This window comes from Sapajus apella, unplaced genomic scaffold, assembly GCF_009761245.1.
Source record: "Sapajus apella isolate SASKATOON/1434 unplaced genomic scaffold, GSC_monkey_1.0 scaffold2, whole genome shotgun sequence".
Classification (NCBI taxonomy): Eukaryota; Metazoa; Chordata; class Mammalia; order Primates; family Cebidae; genus Sapajus; species Sapajus apella.
In genome coordinates this window covers 78,983,921-79,007,363 of record NW_022436942.1, presented here as the reverse complement: position 1 = coordinate 79,007,363, position 23,443 = coordinate 78,983,921, and the positions used below count along the sequence as shown (strand labels likewise).

General features: G+C 52.0%; 1 protein-coding gene across 2 annotated transcripts; it reads right to left on the bottom strand.

Moving 5' to 3' along the window:
- Nucleotides 1–9,082: 9,082 nt before the first annotated feature.
- ACADS (acyl-CoA dehydrogenase short chain) lies at nt 9,083–22,772 on the bottom strand. 2 transcript variants are annotated; one of them, XM_032241954.1, is made up of 10 exons: nt 22,578–22,772; nt 20,989–21,152; nt 11,822–11,971; nt 11,493–11,604; nt 10,987–11,138; nt 10,574–10,744; nt 10,355–10,492; nt 10,111–10,206; nt 9,869–9,925; nt 9,083–9,768 (listed from the first exon to the last, which is right to left on the bottom strand). In XM_032241954.1, exons 1-10 carry the CDS (start codon nt 22,621–22,623, stop codon nt 9,616–9,618), a joined length of 1,239 nt encoding a protein of 412 aa, XP_032097845.1. In that variant the 5' UTR covers nt 22,624–22,772; the 3' UTR covers nt 9,083–9,615. The 2 variants fall into 2 exon arrangements, with proteins under 2 accessions (XP_032097845.1, XP_032097851.1); XM_032241960.1 differs by lacking the exons at nt 20,989–21,152; nt 22,578–22,772 and adding an exon at nt 12,359–12,591.
- Between the last annotated feature and the right edge of the window lie 671 nt (nt 22,773–23,443).

Sequence of the window (23,443 nt, the reverse complement as noted above, 5' to 3'; positions counted from 1 at the left end):
GTACTTTTAGTAGAGACAGGGTTTCACCATGTTGGCCAGGCTGGTCTCGAACTCGTGGCCTCAAGTGATCTGCCATCCTTGCCCTCCCAAAGTGCTGGGATTACAGGCATGAGCCACTGCACCCAGCCTAAGTATTACCTTTTTTTAAAAAAAATTTATTTAACTTTTATGCTTGTTTTGAGATCGGGGTCTCCTTATGTTTCCCAGGTTGGTCTCCAACTGCTGGAGGATCCTCAAGTGATCCTCCTGCCTCAGCCTCCTAGCAGCTAGGGTTTAGGTGCTCCACTGCGCCCAGCTCCGAGTCTAAACTTTTATGCTTAATGTCACACTTGTAAGATTCAACCATGTTAGTAATTTGTAGTCAGTGGTTCATTTTTCTCACAGCTGTATGTATGTACATTACTGGAATGCAGCATTTCTCCTCGATAACTGTACCAACGTACCCTTCGCCTGCTCCGAGGCAATTCCAGTTGAGTTACATTTCCACCGACATTATTAAGAGATGCCTTTTGTGAGGGCAAATTTTTAACTGCTTTATCAATTTGTTCTAGTCTTACTGGTCTATTCTGGTTTTTTCTGCCTTCTCTAGAATCAATTCTGTGAATTTGTTTTGCTGAAAGATAAATCATTTATGTAGATTTTAAATTTCATCATTACGAATATGACAGGTTTTGATATGCCATGTTTTCATTTTGCGTAGTAAATATAAAGCACATCGAAATCAAATTGTATTAAAAGCAGCTTGGAGCAAAAACACAAGTCCCCTGACTCACCTGTCTCACTTCCTCAGACTCTTTTCATATTTATATGTTTATGTCTTTTTTTTAAAGATGGGATCTTGCTATGTTGCCCAGGCTGGTCTTGAACTCCCGGCCTCAAGTGATACATTGACCTTGACCTCCCAAAGTCCTGGAATTGTAAGTGTGAGATCCTACACCTGGCCCATTTATGCTTTTTAAAAAATATATGAATTGGCTGGGTACAGTGGCTCACTCTTGTAATCCAAGCACTTTAGGAAGCCCAGGAGGGCTGATTGTGGTCAGGAGTTCCAGACCAGCTTGGCCAACATGGTGAAACTCCGCCTCTACTGAAAATATAAAAATTAGCCAGCTGTGGTGGTGTGCACCTGTAATCCCAGCTACTTAGAAGGCTAAGGCACAAGAGTCACTTTAACCTGGATGGCAGAGGTTGCAGTGAGCCGAGATCGTGTCACTGCACTCCACACTGGGGGACAGAGTAAGACTCTGCCAAAAAAAAAAAAAAAAAAATGGGGATGGGGAGGGGAAGGACCTTTCCAGACTGTAGTCAGAGAGGGAGGATGTGTCTATCAGACAATGGCCAGAGAGTCGCAATATTGGTGGCTTTGAAGATGGAGGAGGGGGCCACGAGCTAAGGAATGTGGGCAGCCTCTAGAACTTAGAAAAAGTGAGGAAATGGATTCTCCCCAAGAGCTCCAGAAAGGAATGCAGCCCTCCCGACCCCAAGATTTGAGCCCATTGAGACCAGTGTCACACTTCTGACCTACAGAACTGTAAGATAATACATTTGTTCTTTTATTTTTGAGATGGAGTCTCACTCTGTCACCTGGGCTGGAGTGCAGTGGCACCATCCCGGCTCACTGCAGCCTCCATCTCCCAAGTTCAAGCAATTCTCCTGCCTCAGCCTCCCAAGTAGCTGGGAATACAGGCATGAACCATCACACCTGGCTAATTTTTGTATTTTTAGTAGAGATGGGGTTTCACCATGTTGGCCAGGCTGGTCTCGAACATCCAACCTCAAGTGATCTGCCTGTCTCAGCCTCCTAAAGTGCTGGAATTATAGGCATGAGCCACTGTCCCCAGCCCATTTGTACTTTTTAAAGCCACTACATTTGTGGTGGCGTCTTACAACAGAAGTAGAAAAACGAGAGATCACATTCCTTAACCATCTCTACAACCTCAAGCTTCCTGGGAGTCTCCCTCCAACCTTGCTGGTCTTTCTAGTAATTGTGGTCTCCTGGCTTCTTGCAATTAAGTGCTGTCACTTAGAATATGTGACTGGCGATGCATCCAGCTCTGGCCTGCAGAGGGGAGTCCCCATCGACCTGCTTAGCAAGGCTTGCCTCTCTCACCGGCACCTTGCTTGTGGCCCTGGTGGAGGGGCATCATCTGGTGGGCCTTCTGTCTCACACAGCACGTTCATTCCAGTGTGCCCCCTTCACTTACTCTCTTTAGTCTTCAACTCGGTCATTTCAACTCCATTGATAAGTGGGTATCATTTTCTCCAGGCTTTTTTTAATGGAGTTTCACTCTGTCACTGAGGCTGGTGCGATCTTGTCTCACTGCAACCTCCACCTCCCAGGTTCAAGCGATTCTCCTGCCTCAGCCTCCTGAGTAGCTGGGATTACAGGCACATGTCACCACACCTGGCTTTTTTTTTTTTTTTGTATTTTTAGTAGAGATGGAGTTTCATCATGTTGGCCAGGCTGGTCTCGAACTTCCAACCTCAAGTGATCCAACTGTCTCGGCCTCCCAAAGTGCTGGGATTACAGGTGTGAGGCACCGCACCCGGCCTTTTCCAAGCTACTTAGAGCTACCTGAGCAGTGTTTTTGCTCCGTCTCCTGGGTTCACAGTTTAGGTGTTAAATCCCATGTCCCAGGAAAGCATCCAAAGTCAACGAGTTACTGTATATCCCAATTCCAGCCTCCTTTATGAAGAACCTTCAAGATCTATTCCAGGAGCACCCCACCACTCCTGCTCACACAAGCCAGCTAGCTCCTGCAGCTCTTCAGTGGCAACAGCAGGCATGATTCTACCCTGGTGGCTTCTGTATAGCGTCTGAGTATAGGCAGCACCCGTGAATAGGATGGAAATTTCTCCAGTTAGGTGACATCATAGGGCAAAGCTGAAGGGATGATGCAGATGCAATGAAGGTTTCAAATCAGTTTACGTGGAATCAAGAGGGAATTTATTCTAGCTTTATTCTGTAAATTTTTTTTTTTTTTTTTTGAGACGGAGTCTTGCTCTGTCACCCAGGCTGGAGTACAATGGCACAATCGCGGCTCACTGCAACCTCTGCCTCCTGGATTCAAGTGATTCTCCTGCCTCAGCCTCCTGAGTAGCTGGGATTACAGGCACCCACCACCACACCAGGCTAATTTTTGTACTTTTTTTTTTTTTTTTTTTTTTTTAGTAGAGATGAGGTTTTGCCACGTTGGCCAGGCTGGTCTCGAACTCATGACTTCAGGTGATCTGCCTGCCTCAGCCTCCCAAAGTGCTGGGATTACAGGTGTGTGCCACCGCACCCGGCCTATTCTAGAGCTTTTAAAGAACTTGACCTTATCAGTGAGCCTTTAAGTTCTGGAGCAGGTGTGTCCAATCTTTCCCTGGGCCACCTTGGAAGAACAACTGTCTTGGGCCACACATAAAATACTAAAAATAGGCCAGGTGTGGTGGCTCACACCTGTAATCCCAGCTATTTGGGAGGCCAACGCAGGTGGATCACGAGGTCAAGAGTTCAAGGCCAGCCTGGCCAATGTGGTGAAACCCCTTGTCTACTAAAAATACAAAAATTAGCTGGGCGTGGTAGCAGGCGCCTATAATCTCAGCTATTCAGAAGGCTGAGGGAGAGAACTGCTTGAACCCTGGAGGTGGAGGGTGCAGTGAGCCAAGATTGTGCCACTGCACTTCAGCCTGGGCAACAGAGCAAGACTCTATCTCGAAAAAAAAAAAAAGAAAGCCAGGCACAGTGGCTCACGCCTGTAATCCCAGCACTTTGGGAGGCCGAGGCGGGCGAATCACGAGGTCAAGAGATTGAGACCATCCTGGCCAACATGGTGAAACCCCATCTCTACTAAAAATACAAAAATTAGCTGGGCATGGTGGCGTGTGCCTGTAGTCCCAGTTACTCGGGAGGCTGAGGCAGGAGAATTGCTTGAACCCAGGAGGCAGAGGTTGCGGTGAGCCGAGATCGCGCCACTGCACGCCAGCCTGGTGCCTGGTGACAGAGTAAGACTCTGTCTCATCTCTTGACCTCGTGATCTGACCACCTCGGCCTCCCAAAGTGCTGAGATGACAGGGCTGAGCCACTGTGCCTGGCCCTTTCAGATGGGTATTTCTTCAAGCCACTAAGTGTGTAGTAATGTGTTACTACAGTAAAAAACCAGTACCAGTGTATGGTCGCTTTCTTATCAGCCCCAGCCTGTCCCCAGCTGGGTGATGCTGGGCTTCAACCACAGTCATGGGCCTGGCAGCCAGGAGAGGCGGTGAGGGCCACTGCAGAGGGGTACCTGTGGCCTTCTTGGGAGAGGCTTCTATAGACTCTTCTGGCACAGCAGAAGTGCTCACCTTCCTATGGAGAGGGAACCACCCTCTGCACCCTGCAGAATTTGGGCTGGAGCACAGAACCAGGGGTATCCGTTCCCATGGCTCCACTTTCCGGATGCCAGGTTTTCCTTCCCCCGCCCCTGCCCTTAGCATAAGGGACCTGCCGGGGCTGCGTATTCAGTCTCTGGAGCTCTGAAAATTCCTGTTAGGTCTCTGGCTGCCTGCACTGTGTCTGCCCTTCTGCTACACATAGGAGCTTTTTTTTTTTTAACCGATACACAATAATTGTACATATATATATTTGTGAGGTATGTCTGATATTTTGATGCATAAAATGCTTAATGATCAAATCAGGTAACTATCCATCACTTCAAACATCTATCACTTTGTGTTGAGAACATACTAAATCTTCATTTTGAAATATTCAAAAAATTATTCATAACCATAATCACCATATTGTGTGAACACTAAAACACTAGAATGTATTCCTTCTACCTATTTTTTTTTTTCCTTTTCCTAAGATGAGTCTCACTCCGTCACCCAGGCTGGAGTGCAGAGATGCAATCTCCACCTCCCAGGTTCAAGTGATTCTCCTGTCTCAGCTTCCCAAGTAGCTGAGATTACAGGCACCCACTACCACACCAAGCTTATTTTGTATTTAATAGAGATGGTGTTTTGCCACGTTGGCCAGGCTGGTCTCGAACTCCTAACCTCAGGTGATCCACCCTTGTGAACCACCATGCCTGTCTTAACCCAAAAGGGAAAATCACACACTGTATGGGTCCTTTTTGCAACCATACATCTGACAATCAGTATCAAGGGTATACACATGGGACAATTACAAATCAATTACAACCCAAAGAAGAAACAGGCAACAGCAATTCACAGCAGAAACCAGAATGACCAATCACCATGTGAAAAGACGTGCAATTTCTCAAGAAACCAGGGAAATGCAAGTTAAAATCGCAACCATATTGAAGAACATTTGTAAAATCTGCGGGTGCCAATGAACAGGGAGCATGCGCGCATCAACACTTGCAGTCGCTTAGAGGGAGATCCCACCACTGATCAACCGCTGGAGGGCGATTTGGCGAGAGCTGGAAGCTGAAGAAACAGCCTTCAGGCCCAGCAAGCCCACTTCCATTTAATCCTCAGAAGTTTAAATTCTCACACTTGAACAAGGACACACGTACCAAAATGTTCACTGCATCATGGTTTGTGAGAGTAAAAAACTACCCAAATAGAGTCTATACCATGGGGCACAGTGCAGCAATTCAAATAAATGAACTAGAACGTCATGTATCAACATGGAAAAACCAAATCGCTAATGTTCAATCTTTACAAAAGTAACTTAGTGCCATGAAGCAGGTCGCAACAGATTTCAGAACATTCAGATAATGCAGAAAATGTGCTGAGACCACAATGCAATTAAGGTAAAAACCAGCAACAAGAGGTACGGAGTTTCCTGCTGGGGTGATGAGAATGTTCTGGAACTAGGTGGTAGAGATGGTCGCACATTGTGAATGTCTTCAATGCCACTGAGTGTACCCTTTAAAATGCTTCAAACTGCAAACTGCATCACAGTTTTAAAAAATCGTTGGCTGGGCGCTGGTGGCTCATGCCTGTAATCCCAGCACTTTGGGAGGCCGAGGCGGGTGGATCACAAGGTCAGGAGTTTGAGACCAGCCTGGCCAACAGAGTGAAACCCCATCTCTACTAAATATTTAAAAAATTAGCCGAGCATCATGGTGGGAACCTTTAATCCCAGTTACTCAGGATAATGAGGCAGTAGAATTGCATGAACCCAGGAGGTGGAGGTTACAGTGAGCCAAGGTCACACCATTGCACTGCAGCCAGGGTGACAGTGCAAGACTTCGTCTCAAAAAAAAAAAATCGTTAACAAAAATACCTAAGAAAACCCCATATTTATAAAATAATACTCTTCAGCTAGGCATGATGGCTCACACCTGTAATCTCAGTACTCCAAGAGGATGAGGTGGGCAGATCACTTGAGCCCAGGAGTTTGAGACCAGCCTGGGCTGGTCAGATCTTTAGCAGAGATGGTGAAACCCCATCTCTACTAGGTGACTTCTCAGCTACACACAATGCAGGCTCCTGGGCCTTGAGGAGAGCTGACACGGAGACGGCTGGCACCGTCTGAGTGGAGCGTGGAGATGTGAGCCTTGACAGGTTAAGTTCCCAGCTTGGCCAGCAGTCCAGTTGTTACATAAGTGAATGTCCCTGCCCTTAGGAAATACACACTGAGGAATCTGAATCAAAGGGGCACAGGTTGTAGGACAGTTCAGGCTCCAATGTCCCCAGGGCCAAGTCCAGATTCAGTTCCAAGCTAAGAGGAGCTTCCACTAACTTGGCAGCACCCTGTGAAGCCGAGGGTTTGTGCCAACCCTCCCTCCCTGAAGGGCAGACCCTGGACCCGCGATGGCACCGAGGAGCCCCTGAGTGCACAGAATGGCTCTTGGCTCGGAGCCTCGGTTGCTTCATCTGAGGAGGACGCTAGGCCTCTGAGGCTGCGAGGCACTTCCTGGCAAGACTCTTTTCCCCGCCATCTGAACGAGGCCTGGCAGGTCTGAGAAGCAGAAACCCCGCCTGGGGTCGCCACCTGGGAAGCACAGGCCTGTTTCTTGGCCTGGGCTGCCTCCAGCCCTTTGCCCTGGTGGGAGCAAGGTGGCTCCAGTTGGCTTCAACCCTCCAGGGCCCCCCAGATCCTTCTCAGTGGGCGGGGCAGGGGGGTCTGAGGCCTTCTGGGCCTGAACTCCAAGCTGGGTGGGACCAAAGTCCCGAGCCTAGGATGAAGGCTGTTTGGGCTCCCTCCCCCAACACCTGGAGGAAGGGTCCAAAGACAGCCTCAGCCCCGGGCCTCATCTGTGCAGGAGGGGCGCTGCCTTGCTGAGAGGGCCACAGAGCCTCTGAACACCCCCTCCCCACTGTTCTAGGGCTTGTGGGGACAGGGAATGATAGGCCTTCATCTGCCCCCAGGTGGAAGGGCTCAAACGCGGCTGCTTCTGGAAGCGTCCTGGGTCCCCCTCTGCTCTCATACCTTTGCCTTGCACCTGAGCCCAGGGTGGGAACAGAAGCAGATCCAAGAGACCTCAAGACATCATGAGCTAGGAGCCAAGACCCTGTAGCACCTACCTGGAGCCAGGAGGAAAGCTCAGAGGCCCAAACTTCTGCGGGCTGGGCAGGACGCCACGGGCTGCAGGAGCCCGGGCCAACACGCTTCCCGGGAGCCACAGGTGTGCCTCGTTAGCAGGGAATGCACTACCCATGGGTCCCGTGCGCACCCTGCCTGTGGGGTCAATCAGGACCTAAATTTGCTCAAGGAGGCACACCCCCATCCCTCGGGGCCCTGGACCAGGCCCAGGGCAGGGTCAAGGGCAAAGCTGTCCTGCAGAGCAGCAGCTCCAGGCTGCACCCTTTGGCTGTGGGGCACCAGTGCCTGACACAGAAATCCCACTTGGGAGGCCAAGGTGGAAGGATCACTTCAGTCCAGGACTTCAAGACCAGCCTGGGCAACATAAAAGACCCCATCTCTACAAAAAGTTTAAAACTTAGCTGGGCAGGTACGGTGGTGTGCACCTGTGGTCCCAGTTACCTGGGAGGCTGAGGTGGGAGGGTCACTTGAGCCTGGGAGATTGAGGTTGTGACAACCTGGCTCGTACCACTGCACTCCTGCCTGGGTGACAGAACAAGACTGTCTCAAAAAAAAAAAAAAAACTGCAAATGCAGCACAGGCTCGGGGTTCCTGGGCGCCCCTTGATGACAGCTCCTAAAGAGTCACCTGTCTCTCTCCCACATCCCTCCAGAGGCCTCCCAGCAATGCCAGTCCAGCGCTGCCCCACCTGTCCCGCCTGCCCGGCGGTGGACTGTCCCCACCCCCTCTGAAGTCTTCCTTTGCTCACTGTTTTCTCTTCCAGCTGCTCTGATTGACACTGGCCCAAAGGGTTAAGAGCCCGGAGTTCAGCTTCAGAGACACCTCTGCCCGGAGCCAGCCCGGCAGGCACCAGGACCAGGCAAGCCCCTGCAATGGTTGGCCAGAGCTGGCCCCGAATGCACTAGTGAGCAGAATGGCTGCTTTTCAAGGTTCTGTGTTCTCCCACCTGGGGCTCGGGGTCCCCACAGTTTTGCTCCCTGACCCTGGCAATCCGGGGCCTTCCTTCCACCTGTGTGGAGGCTGGGCCTGCCTAGAAAACCCCTTCTAGGCCGGGCGCGGTGGCTCAAGCCTGTAATCCCAGCACTTAGGGAGGCCGAGGCGGGTGGATCACGAGGTCAAGAGATCGAGACCATCCTGGTCAACATGGTGAAACCCCGTCTCTACTACAAATACAAAAAATTAGCTGGGCATGGTGGTGCGTGCCTGTAATCCCAGCTACTCAGGAGGCTGAGGCAGAATTGCCTGAACCCAGGAGGCGGAGGTTGCGATGAGCCGAGATCGCGCCATTGCACTCCAGCCTGGGTAACAAGAGCGAAACTCCGTCTCAAAAAAAAAAAAGAAAACCCCTTCTAGCCCACTAGCCCTGACTGGCCGACCCTCCCTGCTCGGGGGCCGCTCCCTGAGGCCTGCGGGACCTGGTTCCTGTTCCTCAGTCGCCTCCGTAGCCAACCTGGCCTCCTGCTGGAACTCAGGAATTCCCAGGTGGCCAGGCCCCTCCCCGAGACTCCCAGCATTCTCAGGGTGAGGCCTGCCAGAGGGGGGCTCCGTGCACGTGAGAGACCACCATCCCTCCCGGCAGCACCCAGGAGAGGGCAGGGACAGAGACTGGGGGACAGGTGTGTTTATTACCCACAGCCAGTTGCACAGCACCAATCACTGACTCCAGCATTCATCAGACTTTCCAAAGGGCTCAGGGTCCTCAGGGCCAGCTCCACGGCCCAGTCCCACTGCCTGCCCAGCACCAGGACCCTGGGCCTCGTCATTCTGACCCCAGCCCCACTACTGACCCCTGACCTCAAGGAAAAGGCAGACTCCACCAAGGGCCTGTCCCACTGGATCTTCAAGCCAGGCACCAGGCCCCCAGGAGCACAACTGGGGTGTGCCCAAGTGTCACTCAGCCCCCCTCCAACACACCCCCAAGAGGCCAGGCCACTCATGAAGAACACGAGGTACTGTGGTAAGGGGGTAGCAAGTCCCAGAGGTGGAGCCGACGGTGGCTGGGGACCTCATTCCCATGCAGTCTGATTTGGGTGGACAGCGCTGAGCCCCTCTGGGCCGCCCAGCCTCTGAATCGGGGTTGGGGCGGAGGCCCTGGGCTCCCGTGCCTTCCCGCAGTCCTGGGCCAGCCTGCTGCGGGCTCAGCTCCGGTAGCTCCTGAGCACGTGCCCGGCGACCACCAGCCGCTGGATCTCGCTGGTGCCCTCGTAGATCTCGGTGATGCGGGCATCGCGGTAGTGCCGCTCTGCTGGCATCTCTGTCACGTAGCCCATGCCGCCCAGGATCTGGATGGCCTAAGACGGGAACAGGGGCTCAGGAGGGAGAGGACGCCCCCACCATGGGGAAGGCTGGAGGAGGGGCAGATGGCCCCCAGGGCTCACCGCCCATACTCACCTGGTGGCTGATGGCGGTTGCGGCTTCCGATGCAGCCAGCTTTGCCATGGCTGCCTCCTAAACATGGCGGGGGCGGTCAGAGCCTTCCCTTGAGGGGCCTCCCCACACCTGTATACAGCCCCTCAGCAAGGGAAGCCTGTGGAGCCTCCCCACAGGGCTGAGGAGTGGAGACCGCCCTGACCTCTCCCCTATCCCTGGGCCCACCACATTCTGGGCCATGCCTTGGGGACTCCCGTGGGCACCTTGATGAAGGGCTTCTTGTTGTCCTTCAGCATGGCGGCACGCCAGGTCAGCAGCCGGGCACTCTCCAGGGCCAGGGCCATGTCTGCCAACTTGAACTGCAATAGCCCCACCCCACGCCACGGGTCAGCAGCTGCCCCTCAAAGGACAGGAGAGAGGGGGAGGAGGACAGACAGCAGGGAGGAGGCCACACTTCCTTCCCAATATCTGGCCTCTAGGCCCAGCTCCCAAAGCTGCCACCATTACCTGGATGACCTGGAGCTTGGTGAGGGGTGCCCCGAAGGCCATGCGAGTCTCAGCGTAGTTCACAGCACAATCGAGGGCGGCCTGGGCAATGCCCAGGGCCTGAGAGGCGATGCCGATGCGGCCCATGTCCAGGGTTTGCTGTGGGAACCACCCTGGTCAGTGGCTGGCCAGCAGGGCATGCGCCTGGACCCAAGGTGTCATCCCGACCGCCGCACTCACCATGGCTATCTTGAAGCCCATCCCTGGCTCCCCCAGGATGCTGTCCTTGGGGATGCGACAGTCCTCAAAGATGAGGTTGGCCGTGGACGAGGCCCGGATGCCCAGCTTGTCCTCTTTCTTTCCCAGCGTGAGTCCAGGCATTGGCATGGGGACCAGGAAGGCACTGATGCCCTGAAAGGTCCCGGACAGGCAGGCGGTTTCCCAGAGCTGCCCCTCAACCACACCCTCACACCAGCACACCCAACACCAGTCAGGTCCCCTACCCACCTCCCTTGGAGGCCCCAACACCCTCTGCCAGCTTCTGGGGAAGGCGCAGAGCAAAAACAGTTCCAGTTGGGCCAATGTGAGAATGATCTAGAAACTGAAATGATGGCAGCCCAGGGTCTGGCTGACGCCCTCTCTGGGGTGTCTACCTTGTTTTGCAGGGCTCTGTCCGTGCTGGCAAAGACCACGGCGGCCGAGGCCTCCCAGGAATTAGTGATCCAGGCTTTGGTGCCATTCAGGACCCACGAGTCACCTTCGGCCCGGGCGGTGGTAGAAGCGGCTCCCGCATCGCTGCCATTCCCTGCTCTCACACAGACTCAGGGCTCACTGCAGGCCCCACCCCACCCGACCTAAGGGCACCACCTCTCCCCCTCTACACCCCCTGCTGATGGGCATGAGACCCTGACTCGGGCTCCAAAGATGAGGGTCCCAAAGCTCTCAGTGACTGGCCCAGAGGGCAAAGGGGCCGTGCAGGAGCTGGGTATCCTAAACCAGGGGACCCTGAAGCCCATCTTCCTCCCAGCGCCTCGGAGGCAAGAGCACTCACCCTGCAACCACACGGAGCCTCCCCTCCGAAGCAGTGGGCCCTGCTCCTTCCTCTCCTCCCCACCTGGGCCTGTTGCCCTAAGGACAAGTGAGGGGACAGGGCAGATACCTGGTTCGCTGAGGGCAAAGCAGCCAATTTTGTCACCACTGGTGAAAGGCGTGACCCACTTCTGCTTCTGCTCCTTGGAGCCAAACTTCAAGATGGGCCCCAGGTAGAGAGACTGGCGGGACAGCGGGCAACAGTCAGAGGCCCCGGCCCAGGCATGCCTGCCCACCTGTGGGCTGCACCTCAGGGCCTGTTCTCTCCAGAGCCTACCCAGTCGGACCAAGGCCTATGATGTCTCCAGAGAGATCAGGGCTGGGAGCTGAGGCCAGGGCCTCCCCGCTTACAGGAGCCTCCCTCACCTGTGTGTCCCAGGGGCCTGGGAGAGGACTCACATTGTTGACACTCATGATGACTCCAGTAGAGGCGCAGCCCCGGCTGATCTCCTCCACGGCGATGGCATAGGCCAGGTAATCAAGACCGGCACCGCCAAGCTCCTCGGGCACGTCCATGGCCAGAAGCCCCAGCGCACCCATCTTCTTCACCTGGCCACAGGGAAGGACAGCGTAGCATGGGCAGCTGCTGGGGGCAGACCCACCCTCCCCAACCCCAAACCCTCCTGCCCCCGAGGCAGTTCCTGCAGAAACTCAGGCCATGTGACCCCAGCCACCAACAAGGGATTCCCAAGTCCAGATGCTGAAGACCCAGCCCTGCTGAGACCTGTGCGACAGCACCACTCATTCGAGCTGTCCTGCCCGCCTCCGCACCTGCTCCCCGCTCGATCCACAGCCATGCAGCGAGCAGGCAGAAGGCACAGGATGCCCTCAGGGAACTCAGAGGTAAGGAGCAGGACAGCCTGAGCCACAGACCTTCCTCCAGCCCCTCCGCACACCCGCACACACAGCCTCCCCTCCGCAGGCCTCTGCACACGCCGCTTCCTATGCAGTGAGGCCCTCCATCAGCTGGTTATCGCCCCTCCTTTCCTGCCGATCACAGCTCAGGCCTCCTGCTCTGGGCTGCCATCCGCAGCCTCACTGAGTCAAATCCTTCAGTCACTCTCCTGCGGCACCTCCGCAGCTGGAATTTCTCAGGGATGAACATGCTTGTCTGGATCAATGTCTTCTGCCTTCACTATGAAAGCAGAGACTGTGTGTGCTCCTGCTCACTGCTACACGCCCAAGGGCAGTGAGAGAATGAATGGAGGATAAGAGCTTAGAATTCTTAATTTTTTTTTTTTTTTTTTTTTGAGACGGAATTTCATTCTTGTTACCCAGGCTGGAGTGCAATGGCACAACCTCGGCTCACCGCAACCTCCGCCTCCTGGGTTCAGGCAATTCTCCTGCCTCAGCCTCCTGAGTAGCTGGGATTACAGGCACGCGCCACCATGCTCAGCTAATTTTTTGTAGTTTTAGTAGAGACGGGGTTTCACCATGTTGACCAGGATGGTCTCGATCTCTTGACCTCGTGATCCACCCGCCTCGGCCTCCCAAAGTGCTGGGATTACAGGCGTGAGCCACCACGCCCGGCAGAATTCTTAATTTTTAATAACAGTAACAGTTGGCCGGGAGCAGTGACTCACACCTGTAATCCCAGCACTTTGGGAGGCCAAGGTGAGGGGATCGCTTGAGGCCAGAAGTTCGAGACCAGCTTGGGCAACATAGCAAGACCCTGTCTCTACCAAAAACATAATGATAATAACAATAATAATAATATTACTCTCAGGCAAGTAATGTGGGAAATGTGGACTGCAACAGAACCTGCCTAACTTCAAAAAGAAACAAGCAAAAAAATATAAAAATTACCCGGGCATGGGGGCATGTACCTGTAATCCAAGCTACTAGGGAGGCTGAGGTAGGAGAATGGCTTGAACCTGGGAGGCAGAGGTTGCAGTGAGCTGAGACTGTGCCACTGCACTCCAGCCTGGGTGACAGAGCAAGAGACTCCGTCTCAAAAAAAAAAAAAAAAAAAAAAGGCCAGGCACAGTAGCTCACGCCTGTAATCCCAGCACTTTGGGAGGCCAAGGCGGGCAGATCACGAGTTCAGGAGTTTGAGGCCAGCCTGGCCAACATAGTGAAACCCTGTCTCTACTAATAATACAAAAAAAATTAGCCAGGTGTGGTGGTGGGTGCCTGTAATCCCAGCTACTCCAGAGGCTGAGGCAGGAGAATCACTTGAGCCCAGAAGACCAAGGTTGCTGTGAGCCGAGATCATGCCGCTGTACTCCAGCCCAGGCAACAGTTCAAGACTCTGACTCGAAAAAAAAAAAGTATTTTATTAAGGAATGCCTCTGCTGTTAGACAATACTCTACCAAGTGCTAAAAATATGCAGGTCTCCAGTTACACAGGAGGAGGCTGAGGCAGGAGAACCGCTTGAACCTGGGATGCAGAGGTTGCTGTGAACTGAGATTGTGCCACTGCACTCCAGCCTGGGCAACAAACTGTGAAAACTCCATATCAAACAAAAAAAAAACTTTAAAAGAGGGTGTGGTAGGTCAGGCCTGTAATCCCAGCACTTTGGGAGATGGAGGTAGGAGGATCACCTGAGTCCAAGAGTTTGAGAACAGCTTCACCAATATGGCGAGACCCCATCTCCACAAAAAATTATTAGAAATAAAAATATATGAGCCAGGCATGGTGGTGCACACCTGCGGTCCCAGCGACTTCAAGGGCTGAAGCGTGAGGATGGCTTGAGCCCAGGTCAAGGCTGCACTCCAGCCTGGGCGACAGAGTGAGGCCCTGTCTCAAAAAACACACAAAAAAAACAAAAACAAATATGCAGATGTCCCAGACTCACGGTCAGGCCTAGGCACAAGCCTCTTTCTCTAGCCTTCTGGCAAAGCAGCACGAGACTGAACGAGCTCAAGCTGCCTCCCTCTGCAAACACCTCCGATCTCCCCAGACACCAAGACATGCCTTCCTCTTCACCCCCGAGTTCGTTGGTATAAAACCCTGGAATAAATGACTCAATCACTCCATAACGCCATCTCATCCCCAGAAACACAGTGGGAACCCAAATTCCCAGAAGGAAAGTAAACGGATGACACTCCTTTAGGTTCGTTCAGTTCTTCATACTCACCTAAAATGCTTGGTCACACGTCCCGACAGGTAGCAGAATGAGGGTGAACCTGTATTCCTTACAGATGAGGGAATGCACATAGAAAGGGTTGTGGGCATCAGTGGCCAGGTCTAGGCCACCAGGAGGCAAGAGAGAACCCCAGCCTCCTCCTGTCTATACAGGACTGCCTCTCTTTGGCTAACGAGACACTTCTCACTGAGCTAGAATCAAAAGTTACAGGAATTCACAATCCCCACACCCAAAGGACCTCGCTAGCGTATACCGTTGCCCACAGTTTTCACCCAGCTCCTGTCCTCCCTCCTCCAACAGCGTTTCCTTTTAAAGTGTCTACCAGCCGGGCATGTTGGCTCACGCCTGTAATCCCAGCACTATGGGAGGCCGAGGCGGGTGGGTCACAAGGTCAGGAGTTCTAGATACAGTGAAACCCTGTCTCTACTAAAAATATAAAAATTAGCTGGGCATGGTGGCACATGCCTGTAATCTCAGCTACCTGGGAGGCTGAGGCAGGAGAATTGCTTGAACCTGAGAGGTAGAGGCTGCAGTGAACCGAGGTTGCACCAGTGTACTCCAGTCTGGGTATCAGAACAAGACTCCATCACAAAAAAATAATAATTCTAAAAAAATACTAAAGCATCTGCCTCTGTCTGTGAAAGGCATGGCAGTCCCACTTACTCCCACTCCCACTCTCGTGTTGAGACAGCAAATTTTAAAACAGAGGAGCGCCGCCCTAGGGCAGCACCATGTGAGAGCACGGCCTTCCCCACCCGATTCCTGAGCCTGGATGCAGTCACCTCACCCCATTTTATCAGTGGTGACAGAGGCTGTTTCCCAGGCTTTCTCACTCTGAAATTTATCTCTAGATTTCAGGCAACATACTGTGGCCAGCCACGGGAACATTCTAGAAAAAAACTGGGAACAAAAGCAATAACTGGGGTCATGTGCATTTGTTACAGGGCCTCCTGAAAAAGAGACGGAGGGAGACCAGCACCGAGGGAAAGAAAAAGGGGTGGCAGGAGAGGAAGGAGAGGAGATCATCAAAAAGAAGAAACCCAAAATAAAATTAAGCGCTGGCTCATGCCTGCAATCTCAGCACTTTGGGAAGCCGAGGCAGCCAGGTCACCAGAACTCAGGAGTTCAAGAGCATCCTGGCCAACATGGTGAAACCCCATCTCTACTAAAAATATAAAAATTAGCCAGGTGTGGCGGTACGTGCCTGTAGTCCCAGCTACCTGGGAGGCTCAGGCAGGAGAATCGCTTGAATCTGTGGGGCAGAGGCTGCAGTGAGCCAAGACTGCATCACTGCACTCCAGCCTGGGCAATAGAGCGAGACTTCATCTCAGAAAAAAAAAAAAAATTAAAAGCAGCCAAGGGAAAAAAGCATGGGTTCAGGTTTATCCATTGTCTCTGACCGATGTAAGTTGATGGTAATTGACTAACAGCAGCCAGGCCCTCCTCAATACTTTAGTATTTTCTACAGAGAGAGGCCTGACCTTCAGCGCCATCTCAAAGGGTGACCTCCTAGAGCCCCCTCCAGTGGTCACTCTTGGTCCGTGGTGTCTGTCACCCAGCAACCTGGACCTGCACCCTGAGAATAGGAACAGCACTGATGAAGCTGAGGCTGGTGGTCTCCAGGCTCCCAGAGAAAATGTAAGATGGGGTAAGACCCATTTGCCAGTAGTGACAGACAAGGCAAGCCTGCAGTTACCTGATGCCTTTGTATCTGGGAAACAGTGGGTCCTTCACATATACACAATGTTTTAAGTTCCTTTTCAAACTCATTTTTAAGGCTGGCACGGTGGCTCACACCTGTAATCCCAGCACTTTGGGAGGCCAAGGCGAGCAGATTGCCTGAGCTCAGGAGTTCGAAACCAGCCTGGGCAACATGATGAAACCACGTCTCTACTAAAAGTACAAAAAATTAGCAGGGCGTGGTAGCGGATGCCTGTAGTCCCGGCTACTCAGGAGGCTGAGGCAGGAGAATCGCTTGAACCTGGGAGGTGGAGGTTGCAGTGAGCCAAGATCACACCACTATATTCCAGCCTGGATGACAGAGTGAGACTGTCTCAAAAACAAAACAAAACAAAACAAATTTTAAAAATTAAATTTATCTTGACTATGCCTGTGTTCACTACAGCCAAAACTAGCCTGCCCATCTTCCTTCCCTCCCTTCCTTCCTTTCTTTCTTGAGACAGGGTCTTGCTCTGTCACCCAGGCTGGAGTGCAGTGGCACAATCATAGCTCACTGCAGCCTCAACCTTTTGGGCTCAAGTGATCCTCCTACCTCAGCCTCCTGAGCAGCTGGGACCATGGGCTCATGTCACCGCACCCAGATCATTTTTGTACATTTTGTAGTGATGGGGTCTACCTATGTTACCCAGGCTGGTCTTGAACTCTTGACCTCAGGTGATGCATCTGCCTTGGCCTCCCAAAGTACTGGGATTACAGGCATGAGCCACCACACCCAGCCTCACCTGATACTTTAGTTACTCAATAATAGGCTGGACGCAGTGGCTCACACCTGTAATCCCAGCACTTTGGGAGGCCGAGGCGGGTGGATCATGAGGTCAAGAGATCGAGACCATCCTGGTCAACATGGTGAAACCCCGTCTCTACTAAAACTACAAAAAATTAGCTGGGCATGGTGGCGCATGCCTGTAATCCCAGCTACTCAGGAGGCTGAGGCAGGAGAATTGCCTGAACCCAGGAGGCGGAGGTTGCGATGAGCCGAGATCGCGCCATTGCACTCCAGCCTGGGTAACATGAGTGAAACTCCGTCTCAAAAAAAAAAAATAAATAAAATAAATAAATATATAAATAAATATATAAATAAACAAAATATATATGTGTAAGTACCAAGAATATAATCACTCCTTAATGTTAGCTACTGATGGCAATGCCATCAGGATTTTGAAACACTGACTGTATCACTGGAATTTTGCAAACATGCCGTATGATCTATGCATGTCTAGTCTCTGACCCTCCTGCCCGCTTTTGCCCTGAACTCCCTTCTGGAACTGGGAGCACGGTGCCACACACAGTGCCAGGGATGAAAGCAAAAAGCCAACAGGTTTCAATCCTCAGTTAAGAGAAGCCCTGAGGAATAACCTGTGCATCCCGTCAGCCACCCAAACCAGAGCCCAGTTTGCGTGGAACAGCAGAAAGACCAGAAGATTGGGTGCTACTCCTCCCTAGCTCTACCGAGCCAGCGCTGAACCTGAGCCAATTCATACAACTGCACCTTCGTCATCTACACAAAGAGAATAACAGCAGGACTCTTGATAATCTCATGAGATTACAGACATGGGAAAACCCCATAAAAGATAAAACGGATAGATGGGATCACGCTCTCAGACACCTTTACACGTCTAGCAAGTCCTTACTGAGCAGTCCCCGTGGGCCACAAGGGAGTGGCAGGCTGGTGTCCTGAGGTCTTCCCTCAATACTCATTTCTGCCGTGATTTGGAGGAATATCTTGCAACTTTCCCAGCCCCAGAAAACAAGCAAGAGAGAACCAGTTCAGTGTGCGCTGGCAAAAAGTCTTGCTTCTACTGTCAGCTTTCTTATGCAGAACAAATCTATGCCTGTAAATCTAGTGATAATCTGGGGAGTTACCGGAGAAATACATCAGGCAGTCTGTCATTCTGCAGGAAGAGTCCTAACACACAGCCGTGTCTCGAACAGTGGTCTTGGGGGAAGTGCCCCTACATTGTTCCTGCTTTCCTACGGCCTATCTGCTGATTTTTCTTCTACTTCTTCTTCTTTTTTTTTTTTTTTGAGACAAAGTCTTGGTCTGTCACCCAAACTGGAGTGCAGTGGCGTGATCTCAGCTCATTGCAACCTCTGCCTCCCAGGTTAAAGAGATTTTCCTGCCTCAGTCTCCCAAGTAGCTGGGATTACAGGCGTCTGCCACCACGCCCAGCTAATTTTTGTGTTTTTAGGAGAGACAGGGTTTCACCATGTTGGCTGGGCTGGTCTTGAACTCCTCAAGTGATCCACCCACCTCAGCCTCCCAAAGTTCTGGGATCACAGGCATGAGCCACTGTGCTCAGCCTCTTTCTTCTACTCACAAAGATGTTGGGTTTTCTCACATCTCCACTAATGGAGCTAAAAGGTGAAGGGAGTGCCAGCCGAGGTTACTAAGACTAACGTGTGTAGTGCTTGTGTGTGTGTGTGTGTGTGTGTGTGTGTGTGCACGCACACGTGCACGTGTGAAGGATGAAGGGGTAGCTAACTCTCCACAGTAGCATTCCCCACTAGAACAGACACTCCTTGCCAGCCAGCTGGACCTCTGGGACAACCAGGTGAACAGGGGATGGAGAAACGCTTTAGGGCCAGACAGCCTTGGGCTATGAATTCTAGTTCCACAGACCAATAACCCTTTGGAAAGTCACTTCACCTCCCCAGGCTTCAATTTCCTCAGCTCTAATGAAAGTAACAATAATAGTATGACTGGCTACCATTTTTCAGGTACCAGCCATCATGAAATTGGCCATCTCAATCCTTGTAATCATTCCAGAAAGCAAAATGGAGACTAGATTAGGTAGGGACTTCCTTAGGATTAAATGGGCTAACACGAGTGAGTAAGATGTTAAATGTCTAATACCTGAAAGCTGCCCAACTAATTCTGGCACCCAGAATGTCACTCGCCTGCTCCGCTTGAGCTCCGGGGTACCCCACAGTCCAGGCACCATGCCCAGCAGCACACTGAGCACACATGATGCAATAAGCTGGAAGAGTGGCCCCCAAGCGTGTAATTGGGGGCAACTCGAGAGCTCCTCAGACTGCAAAACAGGCAAGAAGGCCAGGCGCGGTGGCTCACGCCTATAATCCCAACACTTTGGGAGGCCAAGGCAGGCAGACCTCCTGCGGTCAGGAGTTTGAGACCAGCCTGGCCAACAAGGCAGACCCAGTTTTTACTAAAAATACAAAAATTAAAAAAAATAATAATACAAAAATTAGCCAGGTATGGTGACGCATGGCGGTAATCCCAGCTACTCGGGAGGCGGAGGTTACAGTGAACCAAGATTGCACCACTGTACACCAGCATGGGCAACAGAGACTGTCTCGAAAAAAAAATCAAAAATAAACTAAAATTAAAATAGAAAAAAAAAATAGGCAAGAAGAAGAGGTCAGCAAGGTTTGACTTTTCACAAATCATTAATTAAACAACTATCTACTGAATGTTTATACCAGATGCTGGACATCTTGCTAGTCAGAGGGTACAGCAGTAACATCTTCAACACGTAACTGTAGATAGACTGAATGCAAATGGAAGAATACGGTGGCATGGGAGGGAGCATACTGATGGGAAACTCTGGTTCCCAGGGCAGAAAACAGTTCCAGCAGGCTGGGTGCAGTGGCTCACACCTGTAATCCCAGCCCTTTGGAAGGCCAAGACAGGTGGATCACCTGAGGTCAGGAGTTCGAGACCAGCCTGGCCAACGTGGAGAAACCTTTTCTCTACTGAATGTACAAAACTAGCAGGGCATGGTGGCGAGTGCCTGTAATCCCAGCTACTGGGAGCTGAGGCAGAAGAACTGCTTGAACCCAGAAAATGGAGGGTGCAGTGAGCCAAGATTGTGCCACCACATTCCAGCCTGGGCAACAGGGCGAGAGTCCATCTAAAAAAAATAAGTGAATAAAAAAGAAAACAGGTCGAGCAGAAGCTCTGTAGTTGATGAGCTCCATGACCCTGGGTACGTTATGGAACTCCTTCACAAGTTTGAGTCCATGGGGTACATAATAATAGTATCTTTGGCCGGCACAGTGTCTCACGCCTGTAATCCCAGCACTTTGGGAGACCAAGGCGGGTGGATCACCTGAGGTCAGGAGTTCGAGACCAGGCTGGCAACATGATGTAACACTGTCTCTATTAAAAATACAAAATTATAAACTGGTTATTCTAGTTTAGACAAAAAGAAAATGGAAAAAAAGAGAAAAAATAATAATAAAAATAAAAATACAAAATTAGGCGGTGCATGCCTATAATCCCAGCTACTTGGGAGGCTGAGGCAGGAGAATCACTCGAACTTGGGAGGCAGAGGTTGCAGTGAGGTGAGATGGCACCATTGCACTCCAACCTGAGTGCAACAAGTGAACCTCTCTCAAAAATAAATAAATAACAAATAATAATAGTAATAGGGCCTTCACCTCACAGGACCATTCTGAGGAACAGAAGAGATAATCCATCTCAACAACAGTGCCCAGCGCATGCCACGCACCCTAAAAGCACTATGACAATTAGCACAGTGTCTGGCCCACAGTAAGCAACTGACCATCCACCGCAAATTACTGCTATCCTGGAAGTTAAATCCTGGCTACTGGCCACACGCTGGACAAGGGAAACTTCCAGAGCATTTTCTGGGTTCCAGGTTCTGCTCTGGGGTTCCTCTACTACAGTTCGGGTGCCCCTGGCTGTCACTGCCACCACTTATCCAGGAGCAGAGGGCAGACCGCCATCATGGGCTGTTGAGGTTGCACTCTCACCTGAGCTGCTGGGAAGAGATGTTCCTTGTCCACCTGGGCTGCAATGGGAAACAATTCCTTCTCCGCAAAGTCCCGGCACGTCTGACGCAACATCTGGTGTGTCTCAGGCAGTTCCACAGACTGGTAAATGGTGTGTAACTGCCGCCAGTCTCTAGGATGGAGAGCTGTCAGCAAGGGCAGAAGTCAGTGGAAGGGGAAGGCACGAGATCTCCAAGAATACTAGTGGCCCACTGACTCAGTGGTTCTCCACCAGGGAGGATTTTGCCCTCCAAGGGACATCTGGCAATGTCTGGAGACAATTTTAGTTGTCACAACTAGAGGAGGGGAATGCTATTCGTACCCAGTGGATAGGGGTCAGGGATCCTGATGAACATCCTACAAGGCACAGGACAGTCCCCACAACAAAGAACTGTCCCCAAAGAACTGTTGGCCCAAAATGTCCACGGCTGCCACTGAAAACCCCGTATTAATTGAATGCTTAGTATACTCACTAGACATTTTCATACACTCCATCCTTCAGTCCTCAGTATAATGCCAATAGTAATAAGACCTCAGCTCTGTGGCCTGAGGCAAGGCTTTTTTTCTTTTTCTTTTTTTTTTTTTTTTTTGAGACGGAGTTTCACTCATGTAACCCAGGTTGGAGTGCAATGGCGCGATCTCGGCTCACCGCAACCTCCGCCTCCTGGGTTCAGGCAATTCTCCTGCCTCAGCCTCCTGAGTAGCTGGGATTACAGGCATGCACCACCATGCCCAGCTAATTTTTTGTAGTTTTAGTAGAGACGGGGTTTCACCATGTTGACCAGGATGGTCTCGATCTCTTGACCTCGTGATCCACCCGCCTCGGCCTCCCAAAGTGCTGGGATTAGAGGCTTGAGCCACCGCGCCCGGCGAGGCAAGGCTTTTAAACTTCACTGAGCCTCCTTTACCATAACAAGTGGAGGACAATAGTATTCAGCTCCTAGGAGTGGGAAGATTGAAGAGAGACTAACTAGCACTTAGCAGAGTTCTCAGTAAGGGTTCCCCTTGTAATTCAGGCCAGGCAAAGGAAGCCCTGGCCATAAGTGGCACAGTTGCTACAGCTGGAGACACATAAGATAGGAAAGGTACTGTATTAACCAGCAAGAACATTTATGGAGCACCTGTTACATGCCAGGCGCAAAGTGCTTTACACACCCTGTGATTTAATCCTCCCAACATCTCTGATTTTCCCTGTGGACATTTTACACATAGGACAAATGAGACTGAGAGGGCTGCCTTGCCCAAGGTCACAGATGCGGATCTGGTTCAATCCCAGGCCTGGCTCCGGAAGAAGGGCACACCCTGAACCCCTACTGGGGGTGTAATGAGGGGAGGGAGGTGTGGATGCAGTCGTAAGAAATGGGCGGGCGGCGGGGGTCAATCGAGGAGTAGCGGTCCGTGCCGGAGCCAGGGATCCCTGAAGGGCCGGGCTGGGCCGACGCGAGCAGCAGCACAACTGGGGCAAAGGCCGCGCGCGCTCCTGGAGCGGGCAAAAGCCGGCGGTCAGGACCTCTGCCTGCTGGGCCAGTCGTGGGCCGCAGCCCCGCCATGCGGAGTCCGAGCGCACTCACCTCTGCGAACAGGGCCAGAGGCCCGGGCGAGGAGTGCGACGGCCATGGGCGACAAAAAATGTTCTGGGGTTCTCCTCCGCGACTTCCCGCAGCTAGCGCGCGGTTCCGGACTGCAGGGGCGGGACTCGGGGCAGAGGCCACGCCCCTGGGGCCGCGAGGGAGGGGCCGAGGCGCGTCCTTGCCCCGGGGGCGGGGCCTCCAGTAGTCCCTCCGGAGGCGAAACACCCACGCCGTTGGTGCCCTCATTCGTTAATCAAAATGTCAACAAAACAAAGCTAAGGACAGAGCCTCGCAGACAGGCCAGAGAGGTCTTTTAAAATAAGATGGCGATCTTCGGCTTAAAACCTTGTTGGCTTTGTCGGCAGGCCCACCTCTCCTAAAATCCAATTCTATGGCTTGAAGCGCCAAGACCTGCCCTATCAGGGCCCATGTCCGCCGTTCCCTGGTTATTGTTGCTCAGCTTTATGAGGTAGCTTTTCTCTAAGACCCTTAGCTGGTTCGTGACTCGGGGCTTCTGTGATCACTGTTCCCCTTGACTGGAATGCCCCCTCTTCATTCAAATGTCGTGGAGGCTTACCCTGACCACACCAGGCCTCCCCCATCGCCTATCTTTTGTTCTGTTTATTAAAGGCACTTTGCATCTGAAATTATCTGCTCCCCCACTTGCTCCAAGAAGCTTAAGGACTTTGTCTTGCGTTGGTGCTCAGTATTTAGGCCTCTGGAGTTGTGTTGCAAGGGAAGGAGCTTTCTTTTCCCCAGAGGATAAGGTGGGTGGTACTGCTCTCTGTTCCACTTCAGTCCTGTCGACTTCACTCCCGATTGGGGCAGAGCCACACTTTTGACCCCTAGCATCTTCATCAGGATCG